This window comes from Phasianus colchicus, chromosome 10, assembly GCF_987193195.1.
Source record: "Phasianus colchicus chromosome 10, bPhaCol1.hap1.1, whole genome shotgun sequence".
Taxonomy (NCBI): Eukaryota; Metazoa; Chordata; class Aves; order Galliformes; family Phasianidae; genus Phasianus; species Phasianus colchicus.
The window spans coordinates 23,979,846-23,992,827 of NC_143445.1; the positions used below are offsets into that span (position 1 = coordinate 23,979,846).

General features: G+C 38.6%; 1 protein-coding gene across 3 annotated transcripts in view; it reads left to right on the forward strand.

Annotated features, from left to right (window-relative positions):
• The window catches only part of USP13 (ubiquitin specific peptidase 13), a 45,205-nt gene that overhangs the window by 20,471 nt on the left and 11,752 nt on the right, over window positions 1-12,982 (forward strand). For all 3 annotated transcript variants that reach the window (XM_031614574.2, XM_031614575.2, XM_090147755.1), the window contains exons 4-13: window positions 430-551; window positions 940-1,082; window positions 1,293-1,477; window positions 5,700-5,794; window positions 6,702-6,889; window positions 7,605-7,676; window positions 7,948-8,041; window positions 11,865-11,990; window positions 12,354-12,507; window positions 12,692-12,866. In XM_031614574.2, coding sequence (XP_031470434.2) covers window positions 430-551; window positions 940-1,082; window positions 1,293-1,477; window positions 5,700-5,794; window positions 6,702-6,889; window positions 7,605-7,676; window positions 7,948-8,041; window positions 11,865-11,990; window positions 12,354-12,507; window positions 12,692-12,866 — 1,354 coding nt within the window. The remainder of the gene's footprint in view (window positions 1-429; window positions 552-939; window positions 1,083-1,292; window positions 1,478-5,699; window positions 5,795-6,701; window positions 6,890-7,604; window positions 7,677-7,947; window positions 8,042-11,864; window positions 11,991-12,353; window positions 12,508-12,691; window positions 12,867-12,982) is intronic.

Consider the following 12,982-nt stretch of genomic DNA (forward strand, 5'->3'; position numbering starts at 1 on the left):
ACTTGGGTTGTTGCTTTGCAGTTTAGGCATAGCTAGTGTGACCTATTCTCAAATTGTGTAGTGCTTCAATATCCTGGGTGAATATTCAGCAGTATTGCCTGCTGCTTTTGTCCAAAATGAGTAGAATTTTGTTTATCTTCTTCCAGAATGAGATGTCTGCAATAGCACACTGTTTGGAGAGAGGCCAGATCAACTATGAGTGGAGCTCAGATTGAGGTGGAGATTTTGGTCCTCGGCTAATCTTCTTGCAGTGGGGTCAGATTTCAGTTTAGAAAAAGATTTCACAAGTGTTTTTAGCCAGAAGAAACTACTGAGAGAGCGTCAGCTTTTGGGCTGATAGCTGGCAATGCTTCCCACTGGTACCACTGCCACAGTTTAGGAACCGTGGTCCTGGGACTGTTTCCTAACGATACCTGTCTTGTTTTCCAGATCTAGAGGCAAATGGTGATCTGAGCAGTGATGACTTTGAATATGAAGATGAAGCAAAACTTGTTATATTTCCTGATCACTATGAAATCTCATTACCAAACATAGAAGAGTTACCAGCACTGGTTAGTGAACATGTGCAAGCATGGAAGGAATTTTTCCCTAGTTCAGTTTTTATCAAAATGCTGTTTTGTTGTCAGTTGCTTGTTTTTTAAATAAAGGTCTGTCCTAACTAGTGAGGCAGGCATTTTTAAGTCTGCTTTGTCTTTTGTCTTTGGATTTGCTTTTGCCTCTTGCATTCCTTCCCTTATTTTGATGACAGCTTGCCTCCAATATTACATGTTGTGCTTAATCTCCTACTACTCTCCAGATACATATTTGTGTATTTAAGCACATAATTAGTCTTACTGATATCCAGTTCAATATATGGTTAGCAACTGAGTTGGATGTCAGGTTCTTAAAAGTCACTGAACTGCAGTAGATTTTTAAATTTGATCTTCTTTTGTCTTCCAGGTGACAATAGCTTCTGATGCACTCCTCAGTGCAAAATCACCCTATAGGAAGCAGGACCCTGACTCCTGGGAAGAAGAGCTACAGGCATCTAAGCATGCCAAATCGCTTGTGCAGTTAGACAATGGTGTTAGAATTCCCCCCAGGTAAGCAAGATTTTTTCATTCTAGGTTATCTAATACAGTCCAGAATAAAAAACTAAAGGCAGTAACTCAGCCAGCAATTATCTTGCATTATTCTTAGCTGGATGTGTGTGCTTGGTTTGACCTACCATAACTGGGAATGCAGAATGGCTTCCTGCCTTACTTATTTCTGTAATTTCTTCCAATTTCTTGCTTTTTTTTTTTTTTCCCCAGTGGTTGGAAGTGCTCAAAATGTGATCTTCGGGAGAATCTATGGCTAAACCTGACAGATGGTTCGGTGCTGTGTGGGAAGTGGTTCTTTGATGGCAGTGGAGGGAATGGCCATGCCATGGAGCACTACAAGGAGACGGGTTATCCCCTGGCAGTGAAGTTGGGAACCATCACTCCTGATGGAGCAGGTCAGCCACCTGACAGGTTCTTAGATGGGATATCTTTTGTGCATGAAGCTACCAATGTAAACCAACTATCAAGTGGGCTTTTTTTTCCAGTGCAAATATTTAACAGACTGATATGGAGAGAAAACCCTGTGAGTCTTGTTCAGTTTGAGGAGAATGACACATTTCATTAGAAGAAATCCTTTTTTTTAATTAATTGTTCTTTTTCTCCTGTTATGTGTCTGATTGTAAATAGTACTTTGGCTTTGTATGATAGTGGCTTAATATTAGATGGGGAGGAATGGTGTTTTGAAACAACATAGTCCTGAGAAAAACAGTATTTTTAGTTTTGCTAATTTTGCTGTGTTAGCCTGGGGCTAATGATTCAATCTTCAATAACAAAGAAACAATAATGGTGATATTTTAAAGTCAGAAAAGCCTAATATCATATGCATTTTTTTTTTTTTAATGTACTGGGAAATGTACTATCTTCCCTTCTTGATTCAGTAGTTTTTTGTTCATCTTCATGGGGCTGCTGTGATGGTCATTAGTAAAAAGCCTGATGATCTTGTGAGAATGAAAAATCTATAGGAGTGTTCTTGCTTGCATGTTCTCTGTGTGACATTCTGCAGTTTTGCTGTGGGGAAGGGTTGTGGTGTGTGAAAACTCGATGGAGTATAAACGTGAGAAGCTGAAAAAGTCTTAAGCAAACATCTTTTTGTGCAGCTGTAAGGGAGGGAAAAATGGATCTGGTAGCATGATTACATTTGTTTTCTAGTGCTGATGACCATATAGATGAAAAATGACTGCGTGGAGCAGCAGCCTTCCATTTATTTATTTACACACATCAGTTAAGAATTTTTCATCTTTAAATCCTATTCAGTTTCAGGGTAAGGAGACTGTAGTCAGATTCACCCAGCTGTGCCATAGAAACACTGAGCAAAGTTAATTTTCTCCCAGATTCTATTTCCTTGGATGAGCCTGGTTTTGGATTGAAGATGGTTAGGATTTTCTTGGATGTAAGTTTCAATCTGCGTCTACAAAATAAATAATATTCTTTAGTGTTTGTTTCAATCCTTTTCTGGCATCTTTACCACTAGTATTTGTTTCCTACAGCTGTTGTACTTCTGCCTCCCACCCATCAGCTGTTTTTGCTCTCATGTGGCCTTTGGGATAACAAAGGACATGCTGTCATCTTTCCCTCTGAATGGGGGGCAGCAGCTGTTCTACACAGATATTTGTTCTTCTGGATGTCGTTAACTTAACGTCCCTATAGGGAAGACTTCCCTCCCCCAGCTTTCTTTCTTTTTCTTTTCAGCAATTAATCTCTCTGATCTATATTGCGTTGGTAATCATAACTTCTCTATAGGGCTGGATGACAGATGAGCTTCAGGGAAAAGGCCCTGTGGCTGACTGTGACAAAAAATCTGTCTGGTTTCTACTTTCCTGGCCTGGAGGTGAAGAGGTAATAGTAGAGGAGTAATAAGTGTTGGTCCCTCTGCTGACGTAACTTTATCCTTTTTCACACTAGTAAGGACGAGAAAGAGGAGATGCCAGTACTGTGCTTATCCCTTCCCTGCTTATTCACAGAGAGGGCAGAGGAGAGCCCCTTGTCTTTTCCTGAGAAATCTGCATTGCATAGACTGGAAGGGATTTTTGGGGCATTAGCCAAACAGACCTGGGTTCAGGTCAGAAATTGTACCAAAATTCTGTCTACCATCCTAGGACCTTGCCCAGGTTACACAAGTCAAAAATTTTCTTCTCTAGGTTCAGTGCTTCTTGGCAGGCTATGCTAACAGCTACTTCTCTTTACAATGCGATTAGGTTTGATTTCAAGTACTTGAGGTTACATGTTTGAAAATGCTCTGAGGACTGGAATAATTATTTGACAGTGAGAGAGTCTATTTTTAACAGGTACTTGAATGAGTTGCTTTGTGGATGCCAATCTCAGTAATTGTTGGATACTTCTTTAGGGGAATCTTGGGCAACTTGTTTCTTCACAGACCATTGCTTGTTATCCTTTAAGTAGGAAGGAGCGATGTCTGTAACAGGCTTAAATCTTGAGCTGGAAGAGAAAAGAAAGTACAGGCAGCAGTGTCACTTTTCTTACTGCAATATGAATAATAATGATTATTCTCTGTTTAATAATGTTTTGTGGTGCCTATCTCTTATTTCTTGTTCTCTTCTTCATTTTTTATCATCTTCCCCTCTTCTTCCCTTTTCTTACTCTAAGCAGCTAGTGTGTCCCATTTGCTGACTTCTATGCAGACTCCTGTGAATAAGAATGCAGGAGAGGACTATAGACCAGTGTTCTGGAACTCTCAACTTCTTTAATTTGTTGCTCTTTGCCGCCTTTGAAGTGGATTCTTTTTCTCTCTCATGAATTTAAGTTGGCTACACAGCAGAAAGGAATAATGTTTGTGAGACAGGCTGGGCTTGAATGAAGATTAATGTTGTGTGTTCCATTCCTGCAGCTCTGGGTCAGTAATTCCAGATGGCTGCTCTTTCTTCATTTGCCAGAAATGAGGAAAAAAAAAAAATCAAAGCAAACACATTGAAAGCAGTCACCCAAGATCAGCTGATGTGTAATCTCACTGATAGGTGTGTGAGCTTTACAGGATCTTTTGGCTGTGCTGTGACCTCACCAGAAGACTATGGAATGTTGTATGTGGATGAGCTGTCAAGTTCTCTGAGCATGCTTGCTACTACACAGTGGAATTCCAGTAGATGAGCAGCTACAGCTCCATGCATGCCAGAGGGGTCATCGGAACCAATGTTAATAGAGGGTCTGATGGCTACTGATAGCAGATAGCAGTGTGACTCAAAAACACCACTCCTTGGTTTGACAGAGTTTGTGTTTTTCATAGGACTGATAAATCCATAAGTTGTACTTAGATCTTACAATAGTGGCTGACACTCAAGCTATCATTTCCATGTGGTTTTCTCACTGGCATTCTTCAAGGAAGCTGCAGTCTTATTTAAAATCTTATACATGTGATGGACTGAGGCCAGGAGAGAGCAAGAGAAGGACTCTTTAGAAGTGGTATCTGTGCTGCAAACAGACTTTATCTGGATTCCTGCTCCGTCCTCCCAAATTTTTCTTATTTCTTCTTGTTCAGGGTTCAAATTTCTCTCTTAACCCGGATCTGATTACATGAGGCAGGATCACTGAAAAGCTCTGTAAGATGTGATGGAAACTTGTCTGAGAGGAGTACTGGCAGAGACTTTCTGGGCTTTGATATGAGTAGAGACTGGAGCAGAGGAGTATTTGTACGCTACGGAGGAAGAGAGCAGAGAAAAGACAAGACCTGTTTCTAGTGGGTCTTATATCCTCATGTCATGCCTGTAGATTTAATGTTATTTGCTTAAATAGGTGAAAACTCTGTTTCATTAAAGTCTTGTTTGGTGAAATGAGATTTTTATCTTCATTTTGTCCCTTTGTTGGATTTATTAAACTTAGCTTCATAACAAAAGTATCATTAGGCTTACTGCTTCCCTCCCCAGTTCGAACTTTGCCCTTTCAAAATCTTTAGGGACTATGAAGAGCTATTTTAGAGCTAGAATTTAGATCTCTCATACAATAAAGCAAGATATCCCAATAATGACATTGGACTTTCTTCCTCATAAGATTAATCTTCCAAGTCCCATCCAAGTTACTTTTGAATAAAGAATTTTTTATTTTTACCCTGTGTCTCACTGGGAAAAGGAAACGGATTCCTTGAACTGCATGAGACATTAAAATGCTGTTTCCAGTTGTCACTTGGCTTCATATACACATCAAAACTATGAGTTTGCCAGTATCTAGTAGCTCCACAAAAAATTCAGAAATTCTTGCTGCTGTGTTCAAAACGTGAATTGGATACGTACCTTAGAATTCTGTGAGTCGTGTTCCTTCTTTCTTTTCTCTAACAGATTTCTTTTACTTCTTTTGGGGAAAGGAGAGGGGATTGTTGTGTAATACTGTAATTACTTCAAATTTTCTTAGGTTTTAATGCTACAAAGGTGTGTAATTGTCTTGAAGGAGAATAGTTGAGTTGATATGTTGAAAACATTTAAGATGTTTACTGAGCTCTGTGTGTCTATATATTGTATGCATCTCAACCAAACCCAGAGAATATGAATAAGGCATCTTATATCGAGATAAATAGAGATACAGACATCTTATATTGAGAATGCAATGTTGGTCAACAAAGAGAAGGGATAACATTTGATACAACAGGTCATCTGTTTCTCTTTGCTTTTGTAGATGTCTATTCCTTTGATGAAGAGGAGCCGGTTTTAGATCCACATATAGCAAAGCATCTGGCACACTTTGGGATTGATATGCTGCAGATGCAAGTGGTAGGAAATCAAGCTTCTTTTTAGTTTCTTGTTTATTTTTCTAGTTGGGAGTAGGGAGAAACAGGAGAAGAACGATATCTGTAGTTTGTATTGAACAAACCTTACACTGGTTAGCGTATTTCATTGTCTAAATGGAGAGAAAAGAAAAAAAAAACCTAAACTATTAGAAAAGAGTTAAACTGGCTTCAGAAGCCTTCATGTTTCTAATCGGTATTTTCAGTATATTAATATCTTTGCCAATATCATGAATAAAAGTTCCTCTTATTCAGTGGTCTTTCTGGAAAACCTGTTTTTACTTAAAAATCTGCGAAATTTCCGTATAGTTTCAGCTGTTGCAGAGAATTCCCCTTCTGCATTCAGACCAGTCTGTAAGATGATTTGTGAAGTGGTGGAATAGTGCTAGCAGTAAATGGCAATGTAATGATTAGTATCTACAAATTAAAAGCTGAGCTGTGAATTGGAACTTCAACATCCCAGACTTAGGCTCTTCCCTTTTGCTTGGAGAGTTCTTGAAGCAGCATCTTTGCATCTGATTTTTTTTGCTGGGACCATCTACTGGGACAGTAGCAGCTATGCCCAACCATTATAAATGGAAAAATGAAGCTTGAAAACATGCAGTGTTTTTATGCTGAGTCTTGAACGCAGCCCATAGAGAAGTGGAGATAGAAGGCGTAGTGAGAAACATTCAAAGAGCCAGTGGTCTGTAGTAATGAGCTGTGAGACGAATTGGATGAGCAAGCTGCTACACTTCTGACCCTGACCTCTTCCCCTACATGTGGGATTCACCTCCCCTTCCCATTGATTTGGCTCTTCTTTTCCAAAAGAGTTCACAAAGCTGGTGATGATGACAGCAACGGTATAATAGTTGCAGAAGTTAAAAGGCAAAATGAAGTCTTTTTGCTTTCAGGCAGAGAATGGTCTAAGAGATAATAATATAAAACCAAGAGTCTCTGAATGGGAAGTGATTCAGGAAGCTGGTGTGAAACTCAAGCCCATGTATGGCCCAGGATATACCGGCATGAAGAACCTGGGAAATAGCTGCTACCTCAATGCTGTCATGCAAGCCATTTTCAGCATCCCAGAGTTCCAGCGAGCGTAAGTAGCTCCAAGCTAGCACTTACTACTAGTTGCCTAGTTCTCCTATGTCTTGTTTTTCTATGCAGAACAGTATTTTAGAGTCTTTAATAAAATATGGACCTGGCAGAATTTAGATGTTTGTACTCTTTCAGTGTGATTCTACCCAGGAAGCCTGTTATTTCACCTGTGTTCAAGTGAAGCAATACTCAGATAGTATGTTACTAAGCGCTTTGGTTTTCAACAAACCGGCTACAACAATGTATACCTCCGCATTTATTGTCAGGAATTAGCCATTATTTTTCTGAGGAAACCCAACAGAAACGTTATTTCATGTGTTTTGTCTCTGATTAAAAGCCAACAAACAAAAAAACTCTTAAGAATTTATTTGGCAGTGGAGGTCTGGAGTAGAAGTACATTGTTTCACTGTGATTTTGAGCAGTGCCATCCAGCAGCTGTTTCAGGATCAAGAAATAGAATATTCTGGGTAAACAGCAAAGTCATATCTTTTCTCTTTAGCTAGAAACTTCTACCATAACTGAAATATCCTCTTCCTAATTTCTTTACTACTATTTTTCAGTGGTAGAAGCATTCGCCAGGGTTAGATGAAGTTATTTGTGTGTTGCAAAGTTTGACTTGCCAGCACAGAAGGGGCTTGTAGATGTATTGCTGCTGAGGACTGTGTATCTAGCTACGTACGGTATTTGAATGTTTGTGCTGTGTTCTTGCTGCCCAGGTATGTGGGAAACCTTCCGCGAATATTCGACTACTCCCCACTTGATCCAACACAAGATTTCAACACCCAGATGTAAGTAATGCTCTTCAATGACTTTGTCAATTTATATAGAATCTGAATAATTTAATGGCAAAGAAGAAAAGTATGTTTGTGTGGGCTTGAAAGCGTAACATGGCACAGGGTTGAATGTGAAGACTTGCCTGATTAATTATATACAATGTTTCTTTAGGGGCTCAAAGACAGTGTATTTCTTTCTTCCTTGAAAGAAAATCATCTTTTTTTTGTCTGTTTACTCATGTGTTTGTTTTTTTTGTTTCTTTCCCCTTCATTTTCTTTTCTACAGGGCTAAACTGGGACATGGCCTCCTTTCAGGCCAGTATTCTAAACCACCCATGAAATCTGAGCTTATTGAACAGGTGATGAAAGAAGAACACAAGGTATTTGACTGAGTTTGTGCAGCCTGGTAACTAGGTAAAAGTGATACCCTGAGAAAAGGGAACAGGTGCTGGGCATTGGAGAACATGGGTGGATCTAGCATGGGATGCTTAGCAAGGTGGAATGAGCGGGATTCTAGTCAGGAATATATTAGTCAGGGACTATTTGTGCAAAGCTTTAAAGTAACCAGTGGTTCTGTTAAGAAGGTGTTCAGCAGCTCCTGTGATGAGTGCATTCATAGAACTTACGTTTATCTTCTCTGAGGGACAGTAAAATGCTATTTTAGGGCATCCTGAGTGTTAGAGGATTTTCTAATCTCACTCTAAATTGCAGAGAGTAATATAAAGACCAAAGAAATTGTTTCTGAGGTGTCTATTATGTCTATCAGGTATATTCTACCTGATTTCAGGGGAAGCTCTTAATATCTTAGACGATTTTTTTATTTTTAGAAATAACAGTAATTTTTTAGTAAGGCCTGGCTCATTTCTTTCTCTCAACAAGCTTCATGGGCCCTGCGTGATTCTGCTTTGTCTCTGTACCTCTTCTTAGTTCTGTGAAGAAAAGCTGTTAGCGGCTTTTATGTCAGCAACAGTTTTTTCTCTTTTTCTAGTTGGCATAAATTTCCCTCAGTGTTTGGAGAGTGAGAATGACACCAGTTTGTATTTTGACTCTTTTTTTCAAACTCTGCTTATGGATTTGTTGCTGCTTTTCCTACAGCAATTTGATTAATATTCGTCTTGAGCAATATGTTAGTTATTTGGTTCGTGTAATCTACACAAGTGAATCTATCAAAGTTGAGATTTGTTTTGCTATTCAAACTATCTATTTTGAAACATTTTGTTTAGAGCAGTGCTGGGAAAACCGGGTCTGAATTGTGTTAATATGTTTCCACCTCCCCCCCACCCCCCAGGTTAATGTCCCTGCCAGCCCCTCTTACTGTGGTTCCAAACAATATATGGAGTTAAATTAGTCTTCACAACTGGGTTATTTAGAAGTTCAGCTAATAACCAATAGTGAAGATACTGCTTGTAGGAAAGAGCTTTCTTTACAGGGAAAAATGCTTCATACAGAGTTGTATTTTTATGGACAGTAGAAGTCATGTGGGCTTGTCAAAGAAGCGGTGATGGTTTTCGTGGAAATAGGTATTTTCCTTTTACCTTTGCTTTTATTAGTTATTGATGTAGAAATTTATTTCCAAATAAGAATGCTAGGAAGATTCTGGACACAGAGCATCTGGTACACTGTAGTTTGTATAATTTGAGACAACTGCCCCATGTCTGCTTGGCAGTTGTTTTGCATAGTAGGTACTTATGTTTTGAAAGAAACCAAAAAATTTGGCTTTTACTTCTTTTAAGTAAAGTTGGAATCTATCAGTGAATCACAGTGACTAAGAAATAGTAGAATAGATTTTAACAGATGCCTCACTTAAATTCTCTGTAATAATTGACTGACTTTGTTAAATGTCTGTGATGTGAAAAAGAAATTATGTGCTAGAAGTTCAGGACTTGAACTGTTAGGACAAACCTGCAGCTATAAACCTACTATTCTGTTTTGTCCAAGGGTTAATCTTAGCAATGATATGTTGAGATCTTTAATGACAGATAGTACAAACCTGTGTCAGGTACTAGTAACCATGTATTGGCATTTAAGAGTGCTTGCATTGTTCATGAGTTTATTAAAATTGTAGTTACATGTATCAGGTGAGTTCTTTATCAAGCAAATTGTAGCATATACTAGGTTTAGTAACAGCTTTCACACCTTTCATTCTTTGTATTGAAGAAAAACACAGAAAAATTCAATTATAGATATTATTTTTTTCTGTTCCGTTGCTCTGGACGTACAGAAAACTAGATTTTGTGAATTTGGGAATGTTCCCTCACCTCCCTCCCTGACACCTTCACCCAGAAATACTGATACACGTACATGTTGTATTTTGTCATTTAGAGAGCTGTACAGACATTGATAATATGACTACACTGGATTTTAGGTGCCCAACATTTTAAAATGCCTCCATTTTGTGTCTACAGTTGTTAATTTTATCTTTGTTCTTTTTTGCATCCTACCTGCCAAGATGTTCTCTAGCTTTCTAGGTTGCTGGAATTCATCCAGAGTTTTGGGGAGTTGTTGCCTGTGAAAGCATTCATGTGAGATCTGCAGTGGTCCAGCACAGTCTATATTTAGCTGAGCTGTTTTGCAACTGTTGATGGGGAAATTATGCCAGATATTCTATAAATATTTCTGGTTCTGGAGAGATAAAATATTTTTTTCATCACAGGAGCTTTGTCTGGGAACAGCAGAAGTTTTCTTAGTCCATTTTAATATTAAAAACAAGGTGAAAGCCTAAATGATCATCAACTAGGACTTGATTTTCTGTTTAGACCTCTGTCATTTCTTTCATTATTTTTCTTGTCCTTGATGGGACAGGGTTTAGAGAACAAGGTCCTTTTCTGGAGTCTGTTGCATGTGGTTTGTTTCTCCGTACTCAAATAGATGAATAAAAAGTATATAGATGGAAGCAAGACTTAATTCCAAACAGTGCGTTACACGTCAAGGCAAACGTGCCACCTTGCAGTATTCTTACTTTCATCACAGAAAAAAGCCTATTATGTAGTAATTTGAGTTCTGTTTAATGCCTGTTCGGGCTTTAATGAAATGTGATTGAGGATGCAAGAGTGATTCATAACCCAGGGTTCAGAAATCACTGGAACATCTCTCTGTCAAAGCAGTGGTAAGACTCTCTATGGGAGCCTCTAACTGGCATCTTAGCCCAATGACTTTGCTGGTAGGTTGCCAGCACTTGACAAAAACATAACTGAGAGCATTCTTCTGATTTCAGTGAGTCTCTGCCTACCTTTCCTTGTTGAAATCAGTATTAACTATTTCCTGTTTTACTGTGTGCTTTGTGTACCTTTCATTTCACGCTGCTTTTTTTATTTCTATACCAGACTGGGAGAGCAACTGTGGTAAAGACTGAGATTGGCTGAATATTTAATAACCTTTAACGTGTCCTAAGGGCTCTGCTTTTGCTTGGACTTTCTTGAAATTTATTTGGTTTTATAAAGAGTGAGAGCAAATCTGAGCAAAATATTCTGAGCCTTTTGAAAGTGTTGTTTGAAAGGTATCATAGCTAATGTCATTTTGAAGAAATTTTGGGAGGGGGAAAAAAAAAGCTTCTTAAATTGATAGAGTGTGTGAAAGTCAAAATGAGGACTCAGCAGCTAGAGGTTTTAAGATTTGGAGCAGCTCCTTACTAATGTAACCAAATAGCCAAAGCTAGTATGTTCTTGGTTACTCAATGTGATCAACAACTAAAAATTGGCAATTCATGTCTGTTTTTGGCAACCCATCTGCAAATTTTTCTGCATGTATTAGTTATTCTCTTCTTCATTCAGTAGAGATCACTGGAAAGGTTTGGTTCTGAGTATAATAGGTGGTACATCAAAGTGCTCCAGTGCCCACATAGCCTTAAGTGAAACGGGGGTCTGAGAGGATTGTCAAATATTAGAAAACAGTGTAGACGGTGTAGTGCTAAACTTTAGCAATCCTTCAGTAATCTAATTTGACTTGCAAATGCTATAGAGAAATAAACCTGTGTGAATGCTGCAGGAAATGGAAAAAAAATATACTCTAAAACCCCCCAAATAGTATTTCGGGACCCTTTTCAGTTTTTTAAAGGAAATCCAGATGAAACTGAAATGATCATTTCTACAGTGACAAAAATAGGCCAAAACTAGATCTAGTGGAATGATTTGGGGATATTTGATCTAAGACTGAATAAAAATTCTTCTTTAAAAGTTTTTTTTTCTTTCTTTTGTTTATTTCTAGCCTCAACAAAACGGAATATCTCCTCAGATGTTTAAGGCTTTTGTAAGTAAAGACCACACAGAATTTTCCTCTAATAGACAACAAGATGCACAGGAGTTTTTCCTACATCTGATAAATCTAGTAGAGGTGAGAAATTCTGCATGACTACTTTTCTGTAGTAGTGTTAAGGCTGAATTTGTTTTTTGAATGGCTTGTTTTTTTTAATATAGTCTTTATAGCACTGAGTATGTAGAAAATGGCAACAATTTAGAAGTGCTTTGGTTAAGAAGTATTTTTTCTTTAATTGTTTCTTCTTATTACTTCAGACTTATTACTTAAGTGGGATTCACTATGGGTGCAAGAGTTCTACATGCAATAGAACGCAATAGAACTGTCAGATCTGCGTGCAGCTTCAGTTTCTCTACGCTTGCCATAAAACAACCAGCAGTCTTTGGGTTCTTTGCTCATCTAAGGGATGGACCGTTACAGTGAATCTTAATATTTTTTCAGAGGAATCCTGTAGGTTCAGAAAACCCCAGTGATGTTTTCCGTTTCCTGGTGGAAGAACGCACACAGTGCTGCCAGTCCAGAAAAGTCCGCTACACTGAGAGGGTGGACTATATCATGCAGTTACCTGTTGCCATGGAGGCAGCAACAAACAAAGGTAAAGAAAGCAACAGGTCAGTTCACTGACCTTACGGTGTGTCTCTTACCATGAATCGTGTCTAGTTGAGCCATGCTATAGCTTTATTGATATGTTTTTGCATTTCTAAAACCTCCAAAAATACTACTGCAGTGAGGAACAACATAAACACAACGTTCATTTAGCTTTCATGTGTTTTTCTCAGATGAATTAATTGCGTATGAGCTGAAAAGGCGAGAAGCAGAAGCTGCAAGGAGAGCTCCACCAGAACTTGTCCGTGCCAAGATCCCATTTAGTGCATGTTTGCAGGCCTTCTCTGAACCAAGCAATGTAGAGGACTTCTGGAGCAGTGCCCTTCAAGCAAAATCTGCAGGAGTTAAGTAAGTGTCTGCTTGTGCAATGAAGACCTGTGTTCTGTATATATGTTTCTACCTGGGTACGGTGTAGTGAGAAACTGGCAAAGGCATAATGGGCGTTGGGGTTGTATTAGTGTTGG